This window comes from Eublepharis macularius, chromosome 5 (assembly GCF_028583425.1).
Source record: "Eublepharis macularius isolate TG4126 chromosome 5, MPM_Emac_v1.0, whole genome shotgun sequence".
Lineage (NCBI taxonomy): Eukaryota > Metazoa > Chordata > Lepidosauria > Squamata > Eublepharidae > Eublepharis > Eublepharis macularius.
In genome coordinates this window covers 36115866-36139363 of record NC_072794.1, presented here as the reverse complement: position 1 = coordinate 36139363, position 23498 = coordinate 36115866, and the positions used below count along the sequence as shown (strand labels likewise).

At 42.2% G+C, this 23498-nt stretch overlaps 1 protein-coding gene across 1 annotated transcript in view; it reads left to right on the top strand.

Annotated features, from left to right (window-relative positions):
* BRINP3 (BMP/retinoic acid inducible neural specific 3) overlaps positions 1-23498 on the top strand; it is a 396972-nt gene that overhangs the window by 258766 nt on the left and 114708 nt on the right. The window contains exons 5-6 of the mRNA XM_054979213.1: positions 2798-2903; positions 11585-11821. Coding sequence (XP_054835188.1) covers positions 2798-2903; positions 11585-11821 — 343 coding nt within the window. The remainder of the gene's footprint in view (positions 1-2797; positions 2904-11584; positions 11822-23498) is intronic.

Here is a 23498-nt window from a genome sequence, read left to right as displayed (position 1 = left end):
ATTATAAACCAACGTTCTGGGTTCCTATGACATTAAAGGCAAATAAAAGAAGAGGTTTTAAGAACTTGCCTTGCTGGGTGGGATCAAAGGTCCATCTAATCCAGCCCCCTGTTCCACAGAGCAGTCAGTCCAATGGCCCTTGTTCCCAGAGGCATCTGGTTGGCCAGTGTCATAAATGAGGGTTTGATGAGTCAGTTGCCAACCTCCAGTTGTGGAGGGGAGGGCGTGGAGTTCTCTTGGAATTAAAACTGATCTCCAGATTACAGGAATAAGTTCCCTTGGAGAAAATGGTGGTTTCTGAGGATGAGTGGACTGTATGGCATCAAATGCCTACTGACCTCCCTCTTCTCCTCAAACTCTACCTTCCCCAAGCTCTGACCCCAAATCTCTAAGAATTTCCCAACCAGAGTTGGCAACCCGAGTCCCAGTAACAGTGCCACTTTCCTCTGGGTCAAGGAGCCTTCCTGTGATGCAAAGAGCCGAGCCCCTTACATCAGGAAAGCTGCTTGCCCCAGTGAAAAATGCTACTGCTAGCCGAATGGCGGCTGGATTAGGTGAATCTTTTTGGGTGGGTTCCCAGACCAACTCAGGTTCCCCCATAGCCACACAGCAGCTGTTGGGAATGGTTGTTAAAAAATAAAGGGGAGCCAAAATGGCCTAAGAATGCCACTGCCATTTCCCCATGTCAAAATAGCGCGAGGGGAAGATATTTCCCTGGTTTTACTGTTCCGCATGCACAGAATGCTCCACGTGGAGAAGCAAAATCAGAGACCCCTCCCACTTACGATTTTGGAAAATGGTTTGAGATGGGAAAGGAAGAGCCCCTCCTCCCCGAGCAGCAGTGTTCTGAGGCCTTTTGAGCTCTCTTTTATTTTTTAACAGACATTCCCCACAGCTGCTTAATAGCTGCAGGGAACCCAAGTTGGGTCTAGGGGGGAACCTGGACCCAAGTCTTTAAAAACCTGCACGTCTAGTTTGGCCCTGGGAGAACCAGGTTTGAAAACCCTCTCTGCCATTGAAATTCGCTGTCACTAAACAGAGAATATATGTGAGTGGGGTAATAATCATACAGTATAAGGATATCAAAGGATATCCTTATACTGTGTGATTATTACCTCACTCATGTGTATTCTCTATTTGGTGATTGTATTTGAGAGGGTCCTTCCTTGGATTTGCTTATTGAAATTTGCTGGGCAACCTTGGGGCTCTCTCTCAGCCTAAACTACCTCACAAGGTGGTTGTTGTGAAGATAGTTTTTTTGGGGGGACACCCATTTTGGGACCCCATTGGGGAGAAAAGCTGAGTCAATCAATCAATCAATCAATCAATCAATCAATCAATCAATCAATCAATCAATCAATCAATCAATCAATCAATCAATCAATCAATCAATCAATCAATCAATCAATCAATCGTTATAGCAGAGAATTCTGGATTAAACTCCACTTTACTTTTACTTGCCTCTGATTTCTCAGCTCTGTTCTCTCCTACTCCTTTTAGGTTACTTTTTAAATTATTAAATTCCATTGTCATGTCTTGATTTTCATTTTTTGCTTGCAAATGGGAGAATATTATGAGGCATCTATATTGGATTATCAGATTTATTGTGAAATAAGCTAGGCAAGAAAAGCAGATGTAGAAAATTTTCTCGTATTGAATTGTAACTCTTAAAAGCAAAAAGCTGTTGCTTAAATATAGTACCTATTATCTAAAAGCATATAATTGATTTTTTTTCTTGTGCACTGATTTTCAAACTCTGTTCAGGGAAGCCTGGGCTTCCTCAGAAACTTTTGAATGTCTTCCTCACCTGTGCCAGCTTGTTCTTGCAATTCTCAATTGCAAGTGAAGGATGGTGGGGGCTGGAAAGTACATTGCCGGTATATTTCAGGTGGTGATGACCCTATACAGTCGTCCTATGTGGTTCTTATCCATTTCTGTAAGATGAACATTAAATGAAATTGCATGGCATCCTGTGGAAGGGATGGGCACAAAGGTGCCCACAAGAGATTAGAAAGTGGAAGGGAGATCTGTGGCTCACATCCTAGATCATAGTCCACTGCAACTCGGTCATTAAGAGGTGGAGTTTATTTATTTATGTATTATTAAACTCTTTTACGTTTCAGCTTTCCCACTGAATATGAACAGGCCTATTTGTGGAGAGGGGCCAGGTTGTCAATAGTTCTGAGTTAAATCCTAATTTGAATTTGCTTGCAAAAAATGTATAGCTTCTTAAACAGCTCTGCTCCTCCCATTTCCCATGTGAGTCTTGTTGGAATGTGGTAGAGTATTTTTTTAAAAAAAATCAAAACATTGAAATTGGCAAGCTGAAGCTTAATAAGACTGTTTTGAAATTCATCTAAAAGATTCAATGATATGATCCAGCTAAACAAAAACACCTTTAAATCTTCTTTGGAAGAGTAAAATGTAAATTGCCTATCATATAGGACTTTAAAATGCTTTACTTCCTATGCTTAGCTTTTAAAAGTTTTTTTTAAAAGTGTTACTAAACAACGAATGTCCAAAGTAAACACAAAAAGGTGAGAAATTCAATGAATTCTGAGATTTTGCTGAAATGTGTGTCTCAGCTCCGTAAAGCAGTCATAAGATCTGACAAACAAGCCTCAGCTAGTTTTGGTAGAGATTGCTAAAAATACATCTGCACAGGGAAAATGCCATTTCACTTTTATCTGTCTGTGAAAATGAGCTCTGCTACTGCACTATACCTGGTCTTTTGTACAGCAAACTCAACATATTCAGTATAATGCAGCAAATGGTTTTCCATTCCCTTGCTCACTAGGTAACAGAAACCCGGACTGGTCCTCTTGGCTGCAGTAACTATGACAACCTAGATTCTGTCAGTTCTGTTCTGGTACAGAGTCCGGAAAATAAGATTCAGTTGCAAGGTACGTGGGTGGAATTTTGTTCAAATTTCTTACAGAGAAGGAAAACATTTATAGTGTTCTTTGTAATTTTCTGTAAACTTCTGTCTGAATGGTACATTTCAAGGGGCAGTTCACATGTCTAATTTCCCTAATCTTTCTTTAAACAAGAGAGTAGAAATTTAGCTTCTGTTGGCTCTGCTGGAAAGTTCAGGCATGCAAAGCCGCTGGCACTCTAAGCAGGTCTGCTAGGGCCAGTCTACATCCTAAGCTTGCTGCAGTGGTAGTAACCTTCCAAAGTTCTCCTTGTCCAGATTTCTTTCTGGAATTTCAAATGATCTGTTCTTCTTTACAAAGTGAAACTTACATATACTACAGTTTTTAAAACTGGTTTCAAAATGTTGTACATTCTGCAGTTTGCTACAGCTTTCCCTTCCATTTATATTTATCTTTTTCTCCTCTATACAGGGCTAGTTCTCCAGCTTGCCAATCAAGCAATTGCTTGGGATATCACAGTGAGAACCACAGGGGTTCATGCTCACTCTTAGCAAACATCAATGTGGGGAGGCAATGAGCATCACTTCTGGGCTCATAATGTAACTCACTTAGACCCAGCCAGCAGAAGATATCAGAGACAATGGGTACACCTTGCTCAAAATGAAACTGAACTGGCCCTGCCTCTGTGTTACTGATATGCACAATGATAAAACATTGCAAAAAAAAAAGATGACATAATTATTAGTACAGTGGTATAAAGGGTTTTTTGTGTGTATTATTTAACAATGTACAGGAGAACATGTGTATGTTAGCAAAACATGATGCAATGAGAATCCTGATGTAATCTTATTTGAAATCACAGCAAGGTTACTTACTTTTTTGCAATGTTTTAGAAATATGCACATGAATGTTGGTAACGTTGAAAGGAAGAAGTGAATTGAAAGAACTGAAACTTGTGGCAAACTGCATATGATCCAATTCCAGAACTAACTCTAGAAATTCTCTTAGTTTAACTGGAATTAGTGAGGAGTAGAATGCAAGCTTCTTGCTTGAGACTCTAGAGTGCTGTTCCTGTTCAGAGTAGGCTTACTGAGCTAACTGGACAGATGGACTGAATCAGCATAAATTTCATATCTGAGAAATGAGATACTCCTAAAATGAATATATCAAAGTCTATTTTCATTATTGCTTCATATATATATATATGTCACACCATCAGACTTTTTCATTATAATTTAATTTATAGTCTGCATGCATGCAAGTAGAAGTTTTATGCTGTTTTTTTAGGCAGGTAGACAGTAAATTCATGTATTTCCAATTAAGGACACTCTTGAGGTCAGTCAGTTGTGCTGCTTCATTCAACAAAAATATTTGGTTAATCACAGGGCAACCAGTTTAAAATGGTGATCAGATGTAGCTCCAGCATACATGTTTCAAATAAACATTTGCCAGATAGTTAAAAAATGTAGAAATGAATTTTTAATCATGTTAGTCATTTTGACAAATTTTACAGATGTTTTATGAAAGAACATGCACTAGGTCAGCATCAATGTCAGCTAGAGTTGCCAGGTCCCCTTACCCTCCCAGTGGGGTGTGTGTGGTGGCACTTACCTGTTGGATATCCTTGTGCATGCAAAGCAAATGTATGCTGCAGGCACGGCATGATGATGTAACTTCTAGGAGTGACATCATCAAGCAGGCCCTCGGAGTACTCCTGGGTTTCACACTGGGCCAATTTAGGCCCTCAAACAGGCTGAATCAGCCTGGCACAAAGCCCAGGAATACTCCCAAGGCCTGTGTGATGGTGTCACTCCTGAGAATGATGTTGTTGTGCCATGCTGGGAGCGTGCCCTGGGAGACCCGTTCCCGTGCCTTTTCCCCCACCAGCCAGGTGATTGGTGGTGGGGAGAGGAGGCTGGGAGCAGGGGATCCCCCACCCCCATCGGGGGCCAGCAACCCTAATGCCAGTAGTAGATCCCTTGATGGGGCACAGGGAGGGTCCTCACCTCACTTGAAGGATGTTGGGACTTTACTATAGGGCATCAGGAAGCAGTGACAGAGATGCTGAAGGCACAGCTGCAGCATCGTGCAATGTACAGCTATGAAAAGGACAGCAGAACCTGGTACCTGATGATAACGCAGCCATGCCAAATGTGCTGTTCTGTGGCCATAGGACCTTTCACCAGTGCCTCCTGATGTCCTCCAGTAAGGAGACAACGTACCTTTTTCTGTGAACTACTGTAGATTTGCATAGAGGTTCCTACTTAGATAAACCATCTGAGGTGTTTCAAGGAAAGACACTAGAATTGCTTTTTTTTTTTTTAATTAACTCAGTTCTAATCATGCCCAGGTTGTCAAGGAAAACAGTTTGAGGCACCGTTTGAGGCATATTTAGTTCTTCCTGATCATGAGCCCGATAAGGAATTTTGAGGGAAGCCTAGAGAGTTTCAATAAGTTCTTCTCTTTGGCTTTTAATTTGGAATACCATGATCAGCCTACAGTTTCAAATTTAAAAATACAGAAGAGCAATAGTAAAGCAAAATAACTGAATACAAATGAAACAAAACCCACCCACGAGTGATGCAAGGTCAGGTGTTGCTACATTAAAGTTCACTTGGGTTCTTGCCTTTGAAATATTTGATGGAACCATTTAGTGAAACACCTTCCCATGGCAACAGTGGCACATCTCCTAATTAAGCTCTTCAAGATACTGAAGTATTTGCAAGATTAAACGGAGGGTGTGGGATTTCTGAAAATAATATGGGGAGGGGGTGCTCTAGGCAATGAGATCAGGCAATGAGATCAGGCAATGAGAAACATCTTTCCATGGAACTGACATACCAAATTCAAGATTCCCTCTCCCCTTCCTTCTGTAATAGGGCAACCTATCATGAATATCACATTATAAGCCTCATATTTGTGGGCATGTAACAGTTTGATAGATGATCCTGTCATTTTCATTGGGGCCCGTATCTCCACTATGTTTATGGAAATTATTTGCTATTCAGAAGCTGCTCTCTCAGTGCTCGACATAATATTTGTCAGTAAAATGTTTAGGAAATTGGTTGTTACATCAATCACAGGACTGTTTTGATACGTGCCGTTGGATTCCCAGTCAAAGTCAAAAACACAGCTCAAGAGTTGTTTTTCATAAAAAGATTTCAGAGTCAATCCTATCTTCTTGAATAAAGAGCTCCACACGAACCAAAGTTTTCAAAAATTCCAAATTACATTTAGATACGTGCCTAAATCACCAATGAAGTTTACATGTTTTGGCATCCAAATGAAGTTGTTTCTCTTCTTCTTTTTTAAAATCAGTTTAATGTATATCAAAAATTTGACAGAGACAGGCTTTTAAAAAAGTTAAATTACAAAGCAGGAGTACAGTCTAAAACAGCTAAAAATACACACAGAGAGAAAATGAAAGTTTTTTTGACGGTGTTTTTCATCAGCTATCACCATGTATCTTTGAAGCTTTACACAGTAGTGGCTGGTGAGATGCTTTGTGGGTGGGAAACGGCTTGTTGAAATTATGAGCAGGTCTTCTCAGAAGTAAATCTCACTGTAGTCAGTTGAGCTTAATCCCAAGAAAATGTTCTTAGGAAAATTCCAGGTTGGGCCTTCCTAACCTTCTTATTTTAATTAATAAACCCAATCTACCTTGTTGTTGTTGTTGTTGTTGTTGTTGTTGTTGTTGTTGTTGTTGTTGTTGTTGTTGTTGTTGTTGTTGTTGTTGTTGTTGTAGGGGGGGGCTCATTAAACCATTTATTTATGTTGACCTAACATTAAAAAAGAAATTAATAGCTCAGAACATTACATCTCCGGTCATTTCTTTAAAAATTATTTTACTCAAAAGATTCTTGATTTGTCTTTATGGCATATTGTATTTGTCTTTATTGTGGTAGATTCGGGTTACTTTCTTTTTTGTGTCAGAATTCTACCTCTGGGACAAGATCTTCATCAGCACTCATTGGGAGACAGTGATGAAAAGATGGAAGTATCTCAGTCACCATTGCAAGTACATGACTGCAATGGGACTAGCAGCCCTCAGTGTGGGTGCAGGGCATTAGTGTTTTACTTTCCCACAGTTGCTTGTTAAAAACCAGGATTTTCCCTTTCCCGTTGATCACCACACAGTGGCTTCCCTCCTTACCAAATACTGCTGCCTTTCAAGATCACAATATGTTTATTACACAGGCAACTTACACTTTATTTTCTTGTGAGCTGAACTGAAGGCAGTAGAGTAGAAGTGGCATTCATTTTCCATTGTGTGCAATTATATATATTTATATTGTTTATTCATTGAATTGTTTATATCCTGCCAACCATGGCAGCAGACATAAACATAATCTATTGGTAATGTACCATCTAATAAGACTTTTAAAAAACAGAAATGCAAAAATGGTGAGCAGAGATGATCGTAGCATGCGCCTAATTACTTTAAAGAGTAAGCTCAGTCTACCTGGTTATTTTTACAACAAATGCTCTATTGTGCCACTTTCAACTCCTCTGTGGGGGAGGTACCTTTTTTCTCCAGCTAAGGAAGTATTCTATGGAACGTTTCTTCTGCAAAAGCCTTGTTTGAATCAATGCAAAAGGCATAGGATCCATTCTGTGCCTTCCCAATGCAAAATGATAAAAATCCATATAAAAAGATTTTTTTTCATCTACCTTGATTAGATTCCTATAATTATACCATGGCTTATATATTTTTTACTATTCAGCATGAGTTAAAAGCACCAGAATCTGATTCTACATTGTCGGCACACCCTATCAGCAAAGTCAGGATTGTTACCTGTGCAAGCAGCATATGTGCAAATTACAAAATGACTATCAATTCTCACAACTATCAGTCAGACTGTTCTTTCTTCTCTCCTGTTGCTGGGAGAACAATTTTGTTTCCTATTTGACAAGACTCAAGTATACGATACATGTGACACGTGTAAGGTCAGGGATTCCTGACTGTTACATGTACAGTCTAGTTGAGCCTTGAAGGCTTTCCTGTTTGCTGTTAGTTTTAAGTGGGTAGCCATGCTGGTCTGACTCAGGGCCAAGCTACAAGTGACGAATGACACTTGAATGGCAAGTGTATTTCTCCCTGTTCACTTGCCCTCCACTCAATCCACTTGTCATTCAAGTGTCATTCGTCACTTGTAGCTTGGCCCATAGAAGAGCAAGATCCGAGTCTGGCAGCACCTTAAAGACCAACAAGATTTCCATAGTATAAGCTTTCAAGAGTCAAAGCTTTCTTCATTAGATACCCCTGATGAAGGTAGCTTTGACACTGCACTAGAAATTTTGGTTTTCAGGTATTGCTACACTTGAATCTTGGGGCCAAGCTACAAGTGACAAATGACACTTGAACGGCAAGTGGATTGAGTGGAGGGCAAGTGAACAGGGAGAAATACACTTGCCGTTCAAGTGTCATTCGTCACTTGTAGCTTGGCCCTTACTCTTCCTAATTGGAGCCCCTGATCAATGCACCAGAAAATAAAAGGAAGCCATCTCTCCATTCATTTGTCAAGGACAAAGATAAGGCGTTAGGGAAAACTATTGCAGGTGGGGATGGAACACAACTGTACCAGATGCTAGACCATAGTACTTTTAGGATCTGGGTAGAGAGGGAACCATTGTGTTTCTCCACTAAGCATGGTGACCTTAGAATTCTCCTCTCAGCAGACATCCATTTCTGCTGCCTGGAGTGTACAGGCCTGTCAACTGGACACCAGTGAAAACACATTTTATACATCGTTCAAACAAGAGAACTGCTTACTGATAATATTATAATTTAACAAATAGCAACTGTCAGCAAGCAAGCAATTCCTTTCACTATTTTGCATCATATGCTTTCACAAATAAGGAAACATCTTTTCTTCAGGAAAACAAAAAGTATGAATGATCTTTGATTCAGTTCTTTGGCTTATTATCAAAGTGGTTATTCAGAAGTCCAGGGGGGGGGGGGAAACCCTTAACTTATTCATTATACCTTTTCAGAATGCAGTGATGAGATCATCTATCTGAATACACCTCTCACCAAATATTAACTAGGTTCTAGTGCAATAGAAGACCATGATTTATTTTACTTATGGTTATTTTATTTCAGCTTGCAGATGATCTCTCAAATCCTGCTTTGCCTCACCAAATTTTGGCTTCATTACTTTTGTTCTAGCACTGGGGAATGAGTCAGGATTAAGATAGAATGTCTAAATTTCTACATTGTAAGAAACCAAAGTTAAGACTGGTGGTGGTGGAAAGTGCTGTCAAGTTGTAGCCAATTTAGGACAATCCCTGCTAAGGTTTTCAAGGCAAGAGACTAACAAAGGTGGTTTGCTATTGCCTTCTTTTGCGACCCTGGTCGTCTTTGGAGGCCTCCCATCCAATTACTAAACAAGGTCAACCCTGCTTAGCTTCAGAGATCCAACAAGATTGGGCTTGCCTGGGCTATTCAGGTCAGAGCAAAGACTCATTGTGGTTAATAAATCATTTCAAAGAATAGTTTCAGATCCTGGCTTGGTTGCAGGGGTTGTCTTAGCCACAGGACAAACAAGGCAGCTGTCCCGGACCCCATGCTGGGGAGATACAGGCTGCAGGTACCTCAACCATCAGCTTCTGTGGCACCACCATTGCTGGCCTCTCAAGCTGTGGTGGGTGATGGTGGCTTCAGGGCAGCAATTGAGGTATTCGGCAGTAAGAGGGTGGAGGGGCCTCTGGATGAGCAGGCTCCCATGGGGCTGAGGCCACCAGCTTATGGCAATGGCTGCTCATGCTTACTTGCTGCAGCATCAACTGCTCATATCCAGCCACTTTGGCTACTGGCTTGTGGCCGCATCCATTCTACTCTAATGAAGCGAAGGTTGCTCAGTGCTTGGGGTTAAGGAGGCAGAGATTCTGAGGCACCATCTGGACTTTTGTCCAGGGCCCAGAATCACTAAGCCCACCTTTGTGTGAGGAACCCTAACTTTAATTTTTGGAGTGCTCTGATTGTAGGCAATCATGCTAAGTATGGTTTTCTTTGATGTCTGAACTGAACCATTCTGCCCATATGGCAAACTAGCACCCCGGAGACATGGTTTCCAGCTTATCCTTTTCCTTGATCTGCTAACTTTTTATGGGAGAAGCATTCATACCTGAAATACCTTCACTTCTATTTTGAAGCGGTTCAGTCCTAGAAGGACAGTCTAGGGAGTAAAACATTCCTGTTCCTCACCTTGGGGCTCAGTCAGATGAGATGATCATTTGTTTGTCCTGGTTCTGTACATGAAATGCAAATTGCTGCTCAGTTTGCCTGCAGAGTATGCAGGGGAAGTTTGTGTGTGTGTCTGTGTGAATGAGAGAGAGAGAGAGAGAGAGAGAGAGAGAGAGAACTTTTCAACATCCATTCAGTTTTGCTATTTGAAACTTTTCAACATCCGTTCAGTTTTGCCATTTAAACTAGGTTCCTTGCTTTATTAAAATGAGAAGTACCATGCCCATTAAAACCACACTTTTCCCCTTTCAAATGCAAATTGCATTTTATGGATGGAACAAAGTCCATGATTTTCATCTTTCCTTGAGCCCTTAGATTATATTAGAACCAGATCTGGGGGTAGGTGGAGGGAGGGGGGGTTGTAGGATTGATATAGTTAAATGGAGCTAATGCATTTTGAACCAAATACTTTACTCTTATCGGCTTGAAGATTAGCTGTCACTCATTCATAACCAACTGCAAATTGGTCTTAGAAGGGCTAGCAAGATGACACCTGCTAATATAGACCATGCACTTGATTGGATTGCTTTCCCTTCTGTTTAGTTTTTGCTGTCTCTCTGTGGTGGGTTTTCCTGCAGTACAGCTTCCCAAGTCTACCTTGAATGCTAGGAGCATAACTGGAATTCTGCTGCATAGTGAAGCTCTTCTATAACTGTATCTATAACCCTTACGCCCCACAGTTAATTTTGAACCTGTCTTCCCATTTCTGGCTGACTTCATAAAAAACCTTTACCTGATTAGCATTACTGATTTAGGTTGATATGTGGAGCATATATAGATATGTAACTAGCTGACACTATTATCAACAGATAACAAACCATGAACTCATTTCAGTCTTTGACTTGGGCCTCCTTCATACAAAGTCCCAGTAGCATAGAACTGTTTCTTCATGGTGCAATGCCATGACTCTAGGAAGTGTGCTTGAATCAAATAATGTTGGTGAGGCTAACAACATGGGCGTGTTCCACACTCTCAACATCCTAGAGGGATGTATGATGCTCTCCACATGGGAAAGCCTATATCCTTCTGCATCCTGCTATCTAATAGCCTCCATGCAGATGGAAAAATCTGCATAATTAAAGGCCAACCATGGCTGTACTTAGAATTCAGAAATTTTGAGGTTTGCAGAAAAATCTTATTTAAAATGTAGGGGAGGGGGTAAAACACCCAAAACTTAAAATTGATGTGTGTGCATACCCCTTTAGTTGGGTTGTTATAGCACTGGAGGAGAAAGCAAGGTAAAAGGAAAGGTTTTTGTAAATCGCTAATGAACAGGCTCTACCCCACCTCAGGCTGTTATAATTATCTGAGAACAGTGGGAGAAGTACAAAAAATGTGGGCTAGTAACTTTTGTACGTTTCTGTGTAAGGTTGTTTTACAAGTATCATCAGGATTATAACGATGGTTTGAAGGAAACCATAAGACTTAGTAAGATTGTTTCCTCTCCCCCCACCCCTTTAAGGTCTTCAGCTCATCCTGCCTGAATATTTACAAGAACGGTTCGTGCAGGCAGCCCTGAGCTATATTGCCTGCAATTCAGAGGGGGAATTTATCTGCAAGGACAACGATTGTTGGTGTCAGTGTGGCCCCAAATTCCCAGAATGCAACTGTCCATACATGGATATTCAAGCTATGGAGGAGAACTTGCTTCGCATAAGCGAGACCTGGAATGCCTACAACAGTGAATTTGAAGACTCAGGTATGACATTTATGCAACTTTTTCTACCAGTGTGTATAGGATACCACCTACAGTTACCTTCTGCTAAGTGAGGTACTTTGTTTTGGTGCAGGAGGACTTGATCTGCTAGAGCAAAGTTCCTTAGTAAGAATCAGAGTGATGGAATCTTAAACTACGACCCCTTTCTCACTTTTGCTATTTCTGAGAAGTCGGGGTGATGTCAATGGCTTTGGCTTGGCATGTGTTCCTTTCACGCTGTTCCCAGCAGTTTTGATTTGGCCTCTTGTAATTCCTTACAGACCAGCTGCCACAAACCCACGTGCAACTCATGCTTAGGCTGACCTTCCCCTACCCTGAGGTAAAACTTCTCCTCTTTAAGCCTATGAAGTTGTATACTGGGCTGAGAAGCCTCTGGTAGCATGGTTGATGTTAATCTTCAACTTTCCTTCTTGTCCCACCCTTAAGAATTATTAAAAATGGTTACCCAGGTAAGTCTTAGTAGGGAACAGATCAGGGGTTTGTGCTTCCCTTTAGCAGAAACTGGCACCCAAGGCTTGGGGAGGTTCAAAAGGTAACAGAAGGTTTATTTACAGAAGGCAAGGTAGGCAGGTGTTTGAACTGAAGAAACAGAAAGAATTTTGTACAGGATCTTTACTGGTGTGAGACACAAAACACTTAGAACAAACACTAGTTTGCTGGTTTCATTCAGAGGTTGACACTGCTTCTCAGATGTTACACTCTATATACTCAAACACAAATACAGCACAACTTTCTCTCCTTTCCAGACCTTAGGGTGCTTCACTGAGACAAACCCTTTCTAGATACTGGGCAGGCATTATAGTTATGAGCTATAACCCTGTTCCTGGCACTGAAGGGGAGACTCCTCTCTACTCACTTCCTTGGCCCCCTCTATAATTCCCAGATCTCTTGAGTCTAAGTAGGAGTTAGTGCTGGTTCTCCCCACTTTAGTCCTAGGACTAAAAGTGTTTTACAAACATTATTTCCTCTCACAGAGGATTCTCTGGCTGACCCTCTCTGGTCTAAAGCCAGGCTCCAACTCTCTTTCACTCTCTTGTTTACTCTCCAACCCTAACTGACAGCTTCCCCAACATTCCATCCCCAACTGCCATTTCAGGCTAGCCACATTGGGGGGGGGGCATGTCAATCATAGCTCACTGACTGGAAATCTCAGCTTCTGAAGCTGAGTCCGTCACACCAGCCTCGAAGCCTCTGCTCAGTTTTGGGCTTTCAGGGCATTGCAGCTGACTGACAAGGCCCCGCCATGCCCACCCTCATGTCAACCACCCACCCCACTGTTCTCATAGATAAGGTAGAACTTCCATTTGCAAAAAGGGGTGAGCAGACTCGTACCCAGCCCCGTCTTAGCTGAGATGCGCTGAGAAGGGGCTCAGCTGCAGCAGCCTCTCCCGTTTCCGCAGCCCTCCCGGGCTAGCTTGCAAGTGTGAAACCCCTGCAAACATGGCACATGGAACAGATACGGACAGGCTTTAAAATCTGAGTGTGAAAAGTACCTAGGAGAATCAGGTTCCATTCCCATCCTGCCATGAAGCTGACTGCATGACCATGAGCCAGTCACTTCTCAGACTAACTGTTCTCATAGGTTGTTGTGAGGATGACAGTTCCATGTGCACTGCTCTGAGGTCTTTGGAGTAAGGACATGATAAAATGCAGGAGAGAGTCATCATGATCCTGCCCAATATTTCTGTTGATAGTACACTTCTGCAAATTTCAATTTCTTTCACTTAATTTTGGATAACAGCAAGCTGCACATTGATAATGATTCGTGGCTAACACTAGTCACGGGGGGCTGAGGTTACATGCTTTATTTTAGCTCATCCTGGATCCATTCTGGATTGACCCCCTGCCCAACAAAGGCATGGGCAGATTTGAAATAGATCTTGCTGTTGTGTTCTCTGGAACCCTCTTATGCTATTGGAAACAGCTGCACACAGACCTGAAATGTTTGAGAAATGTAGTTCTCTCTCTTTCTTTTTGATTTCTTGTTCCGTAGAGAATGGGAATTTGGGATGGGGGAAGAAGTGGATACTGGCATATAAAGAACTGCTTCTACCATGCTTTTGTTTATAAGTTTCATGACCAGCTGCCTGACCATATGGTAGGAAAAAAACAAGAAGTGCTGATCAGACCTGAGGAGAAACAGCAAGAGAAATGGGAAGATGTGTGGGAGGCGTGAGGATGGGAAATATGGAATAAATGTTTGGCAGGAAATGTGAATATAACTGAAGGCTGGGATGATAGGAGTTGCAGATACAGATAAAGAAACATTTAGTGAAAAGTGAAGAGGAAGTTGCAAAAGACTTTGGATAATTTGGAATAACTTTGGTTTATGTAAAGCTCATTCAAAGAGAAACTCTTAGGGTTGGTTGACATAGCATCCTAACATGGGGGCTTTGTACTTGGTGAGTGATAGGAACCAACCAGTGTAGAATTTCATAAGAGACTCAAAGTTCCTTGCATGCACACAGGAATTTCTGAGCACCAGCTACAACTGGAAATTCTCTGTTAGATTTCATGCATTTTTCTGTTTTGAGAAAACCTATACTTTCTTACTATAAGCAAGATTAACATGATTATAATCTTACTTCTAGCAACGTACAGTTATGTTCCTCTGTACTTTGTCTTCTTTGTACAACATTGATGCATGATGTTAGTGATTTAAGAACAAAAGAGGAAGCCAAATGGCAAAAGCTTAGTTTATTTTTCTCTGAGGATAGCTTGTTTGAAGTTGCTTTTTCTTTACTTCTCTCTTGCTTCAAGTATAATTCTGTTGCACAGGGACCATGGCTTGCAGAGATAATGGCGCCTTAGGGAGGCCACGAGGGGCAGTGAGTATAAAGGGGACAATTGGGCAGGGCCTTTGATGGATGGGGACAAGGGCGACAACATTCTGGGGACGCTAGTCACCCTCAGGGCCTGTGGAACCAGACATGTCATGTGATTTCATGTGATATTTGGGCAGCATTATCGATGCCCAAATGAAAGCTTTCCCTGGGAGGTTCTGGGAGGTTTGCTAACTTCCAAGCAGGGCTTGGAGAAAATGGCAAATTCGGAAGGTGTACTCTACGGCATTGCACCATGCTGAGCTCCCTCCCTTCCACAAACCACACCCTCGGCAGAATTCTGTGGCTTCACATCACTGCTGAGCTCCCTCTTCAAAGACTCCACCATACTCAAGCTTGACCCCCCCACACATCTCCAGGAATCTCCCCAACCCAAAGATGGCAACTCTAGTTCCCAGTGGCTTTTGGAAGGCTTGCAGCCAGGCCTTTAGGTATAGTTCTGGCATAATCTTGCCTGAAGTGAAATTCAAAGAAACCTAGACAGGCAAAAGCAGACTCATGAAATATCATATCCTTAGACTGTCATCTTCTGAGATGGATTAGTTGTGAGCATAATTGTTAGGATCAGAACAAGCAGGAGAAAACAGCTACTGCACAGCTCCATCAGAAAAATGAATGATGAAATTGAAAGTCAACACATGCTAGGAGGTTTCCATACAAATGTTTGCATAGGATTTGGCCATTTAGAATATTGGGGAGCCTTTCGGAAAATGTTTAATGACTAGATAAGACACTAAGGCAGAGATGACATTTCTCCCAGGCTCCCTGGAGAATTGCAATTTGTAGTGTTTTGCACAAGGAGGGCTGGAGGCTGCATGGAAGAGAATTATATGCTACCTGCACCCTTCCCTGAATATCCCCACATTTTCACCCCCATCCTTCAGCCCAGTTCACTGTGTACTGGATTGAGCAGTCCAGTTGACAGCAACAACAGAGTAAATGAGATGTTTCCACTAAAGGTGCTGTAATAACATACAAAAAAAGCAGCAGAAGATGACCATGTGAAATAAGGAATGACCCAGGGAAGCAGGATTAGATTGCACCCCCCCCCCAGTCGAAATAAAAAAGCACAGACACAAAGCTTGGGTATAAAATTGGGTCACTTTATTAAATACAACATAACTTGTCACTATGGCAAGGGATCTAGCTAACTAGTGGTACAGGTCAAGACCTGGTGTCACACTGGACCTCCTCCTTGACCTGTCTGGGCAAGCCCTTGCTGCCCCAGGGGTGAGCCATCCAAACACATGGCTGCACCTGGCGGCCAGGCAAATGGTTCCTACCAGCCGCTCCTGAGACCCCAATTCCTTACCAATGAGGATGTGCCAAGGGGGCCACCAGCCCGCTCGTTTTCCCTTCGTAACCTGCCAGTGGCCAAACTATTTACAGCTCCACCATACCAATTACCTAAATACACCCCGCAGTGCAAGGCAGGCAAAAAACCCTTCCCTTGTATGCCAATTGCGAAAAGAGAAAAAAGTCCTACCTGGCCTTGATAAACAGTGACTGGGTATTCCTGCACTACGATAGGGAGGGTGGGTGGGCCAAGCAAATGAAGCAACTGCACCTTGAGGGAGGGCAAAACAGGCTTATATGCCTTTTGCTCCGCCCAGCCCTCAAAGATCTGGATGCCCAGGAAAGGCTCCAACTGCCTTTCCTTCCTCTGGTATGGCAAAAGCAGCCCCCAGCCAAGCTGCTGAGCTTCCGGCGGGGGAAGGCTGACTGTAAGTCATCATTTGTTAGTCTACAGCAGTTCTTTGGTGAATGAAGGTCTCCTCCTGCTGTCTCCACTTTGCCCTTTCAAGGCTCACGTCTTGAAGAGAGCAACCTTTAAAAACCTTGCTATCTAACCACACTAGACTATTATGACCTTTATGGCTAAGTTATACCTCTAAGGGAACTTGTCATGCTCTCACTCCTCATAGCTGTTTACAATCCCTCACCAAGGCTATGTAAAGGATTTGACAGGGGGCTGAAAGAGAGACAGATTTTTGCCTGCAGTTATACAGCCATACCTATTACTCTTTATTGAGTACTTGTCCATTATTCCTGCATTATTCTGAGCAGAATGATCTCTTTCTCTCTCGTAAATATAAGAAATGTTTTGGAGGATTTTCTGCAGCAAGAGAAGTGTAGAAAGGGTGAGCCAGCAGCATTCTAGAACTATCTATCGTTTCCATTGTAAGCAAGCAAACCAACTTCATCACCTTTTTTGACTTCTTTTGTTATATTTTACCCCCAGAATAAATGTTGTCTTTAAAACTTGTCTGAAGTTGATTTCTTATAATGCTTGGTTTCTTAAAATGTTGATTTCTTATTTGTGAGCCACTGTACTGTCTTGGGTCCAATGGATCATCTTTCACAGACAGGAACATTGAAGACCAATGACAGTCAGGGCTGGTTCTTGAAAGGCATGACCAGAACAGTTAATGGAGATCAGAGGAGCTGATGAAGAGTTTATATGCAATGAAGCAATCATGAGATTGCATCATTGTGCCACCACTTGCAACCACTGGCTACCCATCTATTTCCAAGTGCAATTCAAAGTGCTGGTTGTTACCTAAATGTCTTGGGGTCAGGGAACCTGAAGAACCATCTCATCCCATACTGTCCAGCTTGCCAGTTAAGATCTGCCTCTCAAACCCTGCTCTCTGCCCCTGCCTTCCAACTCTGAGGCAGGTAGAGACTAGAGACAAGGCATTTTCTGTGGTGGCATCTTGTGTTTGGAATGCCCTCCCCTTTGAGGCTAGCCTGGTGCATACTTTACTCTTTTAGATGCCAAACTAAAACATGTCTTTTAACTTATGCTTTTAATTAGAAGATTTATCTCAGTTTTTTATTGATCTGCTCTGTTTTGTGGGTAGTTTTTATGCTGCTTATGTTTTTAATGGCTTGTGTTTTGTACTGTGCAGCCTCATGCAGGCTGCAATTTTCACAAAGCGAATATACTTGTGAGTGCTGCCAAGGTATAAGCATAGTGTCTCCCACATACTCTTGAGTAGATAAAGGGCATGAATTGAAATATGAATCAAATTTCGTGATGACTCGAACTGATTCATGTTTCACAAAATGTGTTTTGTGGGGCTGTGGTTTTCACAAAATTGATGACTTTTGGCCTGATTTGTTTGATTTGTGAACAATTAATGATGCCAGACGGGCTGGTGCCGATCCTTTGTTTCCTTAGGCAACATAGGCCCGGAATGTCTGCAGAACTTTTGTTGCCATTGGAAACCCAAATCTTAGCTCATGTAACCTTGATAGGCAGCTCTCTTGCCAACGGGAGAGCTTCCATTCTGTCCTATACAACAAGGAGTGGGGGGGGGGATTAATCCCCTAGGCAACTGAGGAATGGCCCTTCTGTAGCCAGGGGAACACTAATCGTATCCCTCCAAACCCTATTAGGCAGGTCTGTCTACCAACCACAGACCTCCTGTTCTGCTCTATGTGATCGTTTGTTATATAAAGTACCTCTCTCTGCCTCGTGCTTTTAATTTTAGTTGAGTAGACATGGGCACGAACTGAAATATGAATCAAATTTCTTGACGAATCAGGCCAATTCATGTTTCTCAAAGAGAAAGGGGGGGGGGGAATCTGTTGCTGGTATCTGGAATGAGAGTGGAGTTGGGAACTTTTGGCTGGATTTGCTGCTGCTTCAAAAGACTTTTAGAAATGCATACAAAACTTTTTACTAGTTATATTAGCTAAACAGCTAAAGTGCACAGACAAATGTATAGAATAGATATCAAAGTGATCCTATATATACGCTCAAATACAATATAGCGGTGTAATATAATCCTCTGATACATGCAAAGAGTTCATAAATCAATTGTTTCCTTTTGCTTCAATCATATAGTGCGTGGGTCAATAGACTCTTATTTCTTCAGTCATATTGCACAATGGCCAGAAGGGTGGTATTAAATCCAGAACACTTATTCAAATGTATAGCTGGGCATATTCCTCAGCTACGGGTTGCAGCCAGCAATATTTCCAATACCCGTTTCGTGGTCAAAACTTCATCAGGCAGTAATGTGTAATCTGGATGTTCACCACACCAATAATTCACATCCACGACGCAAACAAATCAGTAAGTACAGAGCAGTGCCGGTGACTGCAACCCGTAGCTGAGTCACTGGAATATGACTGAAGAAATGAGAGTCTATTGACCCACACACTATATGATTGAAGCAAAAGGAAACTATTGATTTATGAACTCTTTGCATGTATCAGAGGACTATATTACACTGCTATATTGTATTTGAGCGTATATATAGGATCACTTTGATATCTATTCTATACATTTGTCTGTGCACTTTAGCTGTTTAGCTAATATAACTAGTAAAAAATTTTGTATGCATTTCTAAAATTGTTTTGAATTGTTTCTCTACACCGGTATTGCTTTGTGTTGTTGACAGTTCTGTATCCAGTGTGCCCTTTTGGTTGTTTTGGCTGCTTCAAAAGAGACTGAAAAGCCTCTTTCTTATTTTCCTTATTTGTCCTTGCTGGGAAGGTCTTTGGGTGTGGGTGCCTTTTCTCCTCCACCCCACCCCACCCTAGTCTCAGGCCTTTGCCTGGCTCTGGGGCCTAGCTTGACTGAGCCCTCCCTTATTTTTTCTTAGCTTGTCTTTGTTTCTTCTTAATTCTTTCTCTGCTCTTTTGAGGGCTCACACTCTTGTTGTTTCCTTTGATTTTATTTTGCGCACTTCTCCCGCCTAGGCAGGTGTCTGTGTGGTGGTTTTGGGGCCCTCCCCCCAAGCCCAGTCTCAGGGCTACTGCTTGGCTCTGGGGCCCAGGTTTGTGGGTTTCAGTCAACATTTTGCAATCTTGGCCAAACTGGGAGGGTGGGTGGAAGAGATCCTGCTGAAGTATCTCTGTGAGTTTGGCATCTCTGGGTCTGAAGGGGGCCGTTGAAGTGACCCAGGTTCTGATGAATCGTGAAGCTAACGAATCATATTGCAAAATGGGAGAATTTCATGGAAGTTCGTGTTTCTTGATTCGTGGAATGCAACAAAATGTGAAACTCTTATTTCTTTTTTTCCCATTTCATGTCCATCTCTACTCTTGAGGCATCTGCAGGGAGGCCAGGCTTTGTCTATACTATATTTTAATAATGGAAAATATATGAACTGAGTTGAGAAACAATCCTACAATTGTTTCTTTTTGTGCAGAACTCTGCAAAGATCCACCCGTCACCTGTTTCAGTTGTCCAAACTGACCCTTAATGGTAGGTGCAAGTGGCATGGAATTCAAAACTTGATAGATTTCAAGTTTGAAAAAAAAATCTGCCTTGAAAACTGAAATCTATTTAATAAGTTGATTCGACACAGATACAGTTGAAACTAAAACCTGCATCATAATTTGAAAAAAAGAAGAAGCATGTTGTAACAATCAGTTAATAAAATTTCAAAATCAGAATGAACACATTCAGACATTACAGGGAACTTTATCCAAAACAGGCAGAACCAAAGCATGTTCTTATGTTCAGGCATTTCCTCCTGCCTCTCTCCTCCCCTCATGCGTGGAATGCAGCTGAAGGCTTCCTGGTGTGGGAACTCTTGATTCAAGCTCCAATTTACTATGCAGTCCAAATGCAGGTACCTAGGCAAATGGGAATTTGTTTCCTCCCTGCATTTAAAAACCCATTTTGTTGGGTGGAAACAAACTCCTGATTGCCCAGCTGTCTGCATTCAGATGTCGCAGCAAACTGGATGTTGATTCAAGGCTTCTGAAAGGGAGAAAGTAAACTTGCAAGCAACACACAAACCAGCTACTGAATCAAAATAATCTAAAGAAATTAAGTATCTTTTAATAAATGAACAAAATTTCATTTGCCAGTGGAACATTTCTATTATAAATCATACAAGACCAAATATATTTTGAGCACATTTTTCATAAAGGATTGCGTGTATTTATAAAATTTTGTAAACTGTCCTCTGACATACAATACATCAAAATGCTCATTTGGTCCAGTTCAACGCTTCTCAATCAGGAAGCCTTCAGTCACACTGAAGATGTAGGAGGAAGCATGTAATTATTAATACAAGCTGCATTTCTAGCCATTGTGGGCAAACATATTTATTATTACCTATTTGCCTCTTGGACCTATCCAGAGTTCCAGTTACTACCTTTAAATTGGTTTGCTAACATCCAGGTGAGGGTCTGGAGATCTCCCAGAATTACAAATGATCTCTAGACAACAGAGATTAGTTCTTCTGGAGAAAATGGCTGCTTTGGAGTGTGGCCTTTTTGCAGTATACCCAACTGAGTTTCTTCCCCTCCCTTAACCTTCCCCAGGCTCCACCCCCAAATTTCCAGGTATTTCTCAACCCAGAGTTGGCAACCCTACCTTTAAATCTCTTCATGACCTGGGACCCTCATGCTTAAACTGTGTCTCCCAGTATATTCTCACTGGATAGCTGTGTTCTTCAGACTACATTCTTTTTGTTGTATCCTTTTAAGACTGTCCATATGACAACAGTCAAGTCTCAGGGTTTTTCCTGTAGATCCAGAGGAGTTAGCCATGTTAGTCTGTAGTTGCAAAATAGTAAAGAGTCCAATAGCACCTTTAAGACTAACCAACTTTATTGTAGTATAAGCTTTCAAGAACCATAGTTCTCTTCATCACATGCATGGATGTTTTTCTGTAGTAAATCTAGTGCTCTAAAATGACCATGGGTGTGGAAGAAGCTGCTTTCACTTCCTGCCTTCACTTGCTGTACAAGAGGAAGGTATGTAAGAGGGTTTTATTTCAGAGGGCCTTTGGTGGAGGGTAAATGACTTTGGCAGATCTGGCTGCAAATGTAACCGGTGTGTTGATTTTTATCTTGTTGATGGACCCATCAATACTGTTTTTGTGACCTTGCAAATTGTTCTCACTTTTTTAGCTGGGAAATAAGGTGAACTACAAATTTATTAAAGAAACAGGTCATGTGATGTTTGAATGAGGCCATTGAGTCCTCCCTTTTCTCCTTGCTTTTGTGTTTTTTTCACCTGAGATGCATTTTTTTTTTACATTGAAAGCTCTTTTCACATATTCAGAGAATGTGTGGAAGAGGAGTTAGGTTCACACCCACTGTCCCTGCTCCCAGCCTTGGTGGATGCTAACATTTGAAAATTCATGGAGATCAGGAGACAGCAGGAGTGATCCTAACACCTCTCCTACCCAGGCATAGGTTTGTGTATTTCCTGTAAACTTCTTAGCCTCTTCCTTCCATGCTGAGGGAAACAGCAGTTCTTTCAGGACTGTTTGCTCAGATCCATCTGTTTGTTCCTTATCATATCTTCTGTGTTCAGTCTTGTGTCTTGTAGCCTTCGGATTTAGTTACTTGCTCTGCAAAATGAACAGCTGTTTTATCAAAAATCCATACTGATGCTGTTCACCCCAAATTAGCATGCTTCATTAGTGTCTCAAGGATCCTGGCTGAATTAAAACACTTAATTTTCTCCTCGGGGAAGAGGAAAAACTGTGCTGAGGAACAGCAATATATTTTTTTAAGCTGATTCATCTAAACACTAGGTGAAAGATATCACTTTCTGGTTTATGAAATCTGTGATGAGTTTAACTTCCTTTTTCACTATCTGTAGATGTTCATATACTTTCATATTAATTAAGTATGAAAGCCAGTGTGGTATAGTAGTGACAGTGTTGGACAAGTTGAAATTCCCACTCTGCTCTGAAGTTTTGCTAGCTGACCTCAAACCAGTCACTGACTCTTAGCTTAACATAGGCAGGATAAAAACATACTACATTACATTGCCAGCAATACTTCAAATGATGTGATCTATCCATGCTTGCCACCCCAGTCAGAAGAACGAGACAGACACAAGGCATTGGAATAAAGGGCTGCTTTATTAAATACAACAAAAACTCTAAACTGTGGCAAAGGCAAACTGGCGGTACAGGTCAAGCCACAGGGTCACTCCAGGACCTCCGCCTTGACCTGCCTGGGTGAGCCCCACTGCCCCGGGCATGAGCCATTCATGGAATGGCCTAAACCCGGCCGGCCAGGTAAAGGGTTCTCCCCATCAAGCTCCTAAAGCCTCAGCCATACAGCATGAGGGAAGGACTTGTACCTGGGGTTCCCTGGAGGCAGTCTGCACAGGTGATGGTAGCCATGAAGCATACCATTCCTCCTGACAGACCCCATTTCCCCACCACTGGGGAATTGCCAAAGGGGGGCTCACCGGCCCGCTCCCTATTCTCCAACTTTCTCCTGCCAGGACAACCTACCAGGCTCCATGCCATAAATCACCTTGAACCCCAGCTCCAGTACAAGGTAGGCGAAAAAACCCTTCCCCCATTTGCCAATTTGAGAGAAAGAGCAAAAAATTCCTACCTGGCCCCGGGAATGGCAGCCGGCTAATCCTGTACTGAAACAGGGCGAGGAGGGTGGGCCGATCGCATGGAGCAACTGGAGCCTTTGGGGCGGAAATGCCTGAAACGGCTCTTGTCTCCACCCCCTGGCCAAAGCCTGGATGCCCGGGAAAAGGCAGTCTGTCACGTCCTTCTTCCGGCCCAGCAAACTTCTGTACCCGGCTGTGCAGCCGCCGGGAGGTGCAGGCTTGGCATTGCTAGCCTATCCAGGCAAAGAACCTGCACTATGCACCAGTCCTGTGAACTCCAGCTTGTCCTTCCTCCACCAAGCAATGCTTTCTGATTTCATAGAGTGGTGGCAGCCAATTCAGCTCTCCTGCATACATAGTTAATGGAATGTAGCATGTTCAGAAATGGGTGCAAATGGTTCTCTAGGTAGGGGAAACTTTGGGGGCCTCAGAAATTGTACTTTACTTTTAACAGTTTCTTCTAGAGCTCTTACTCT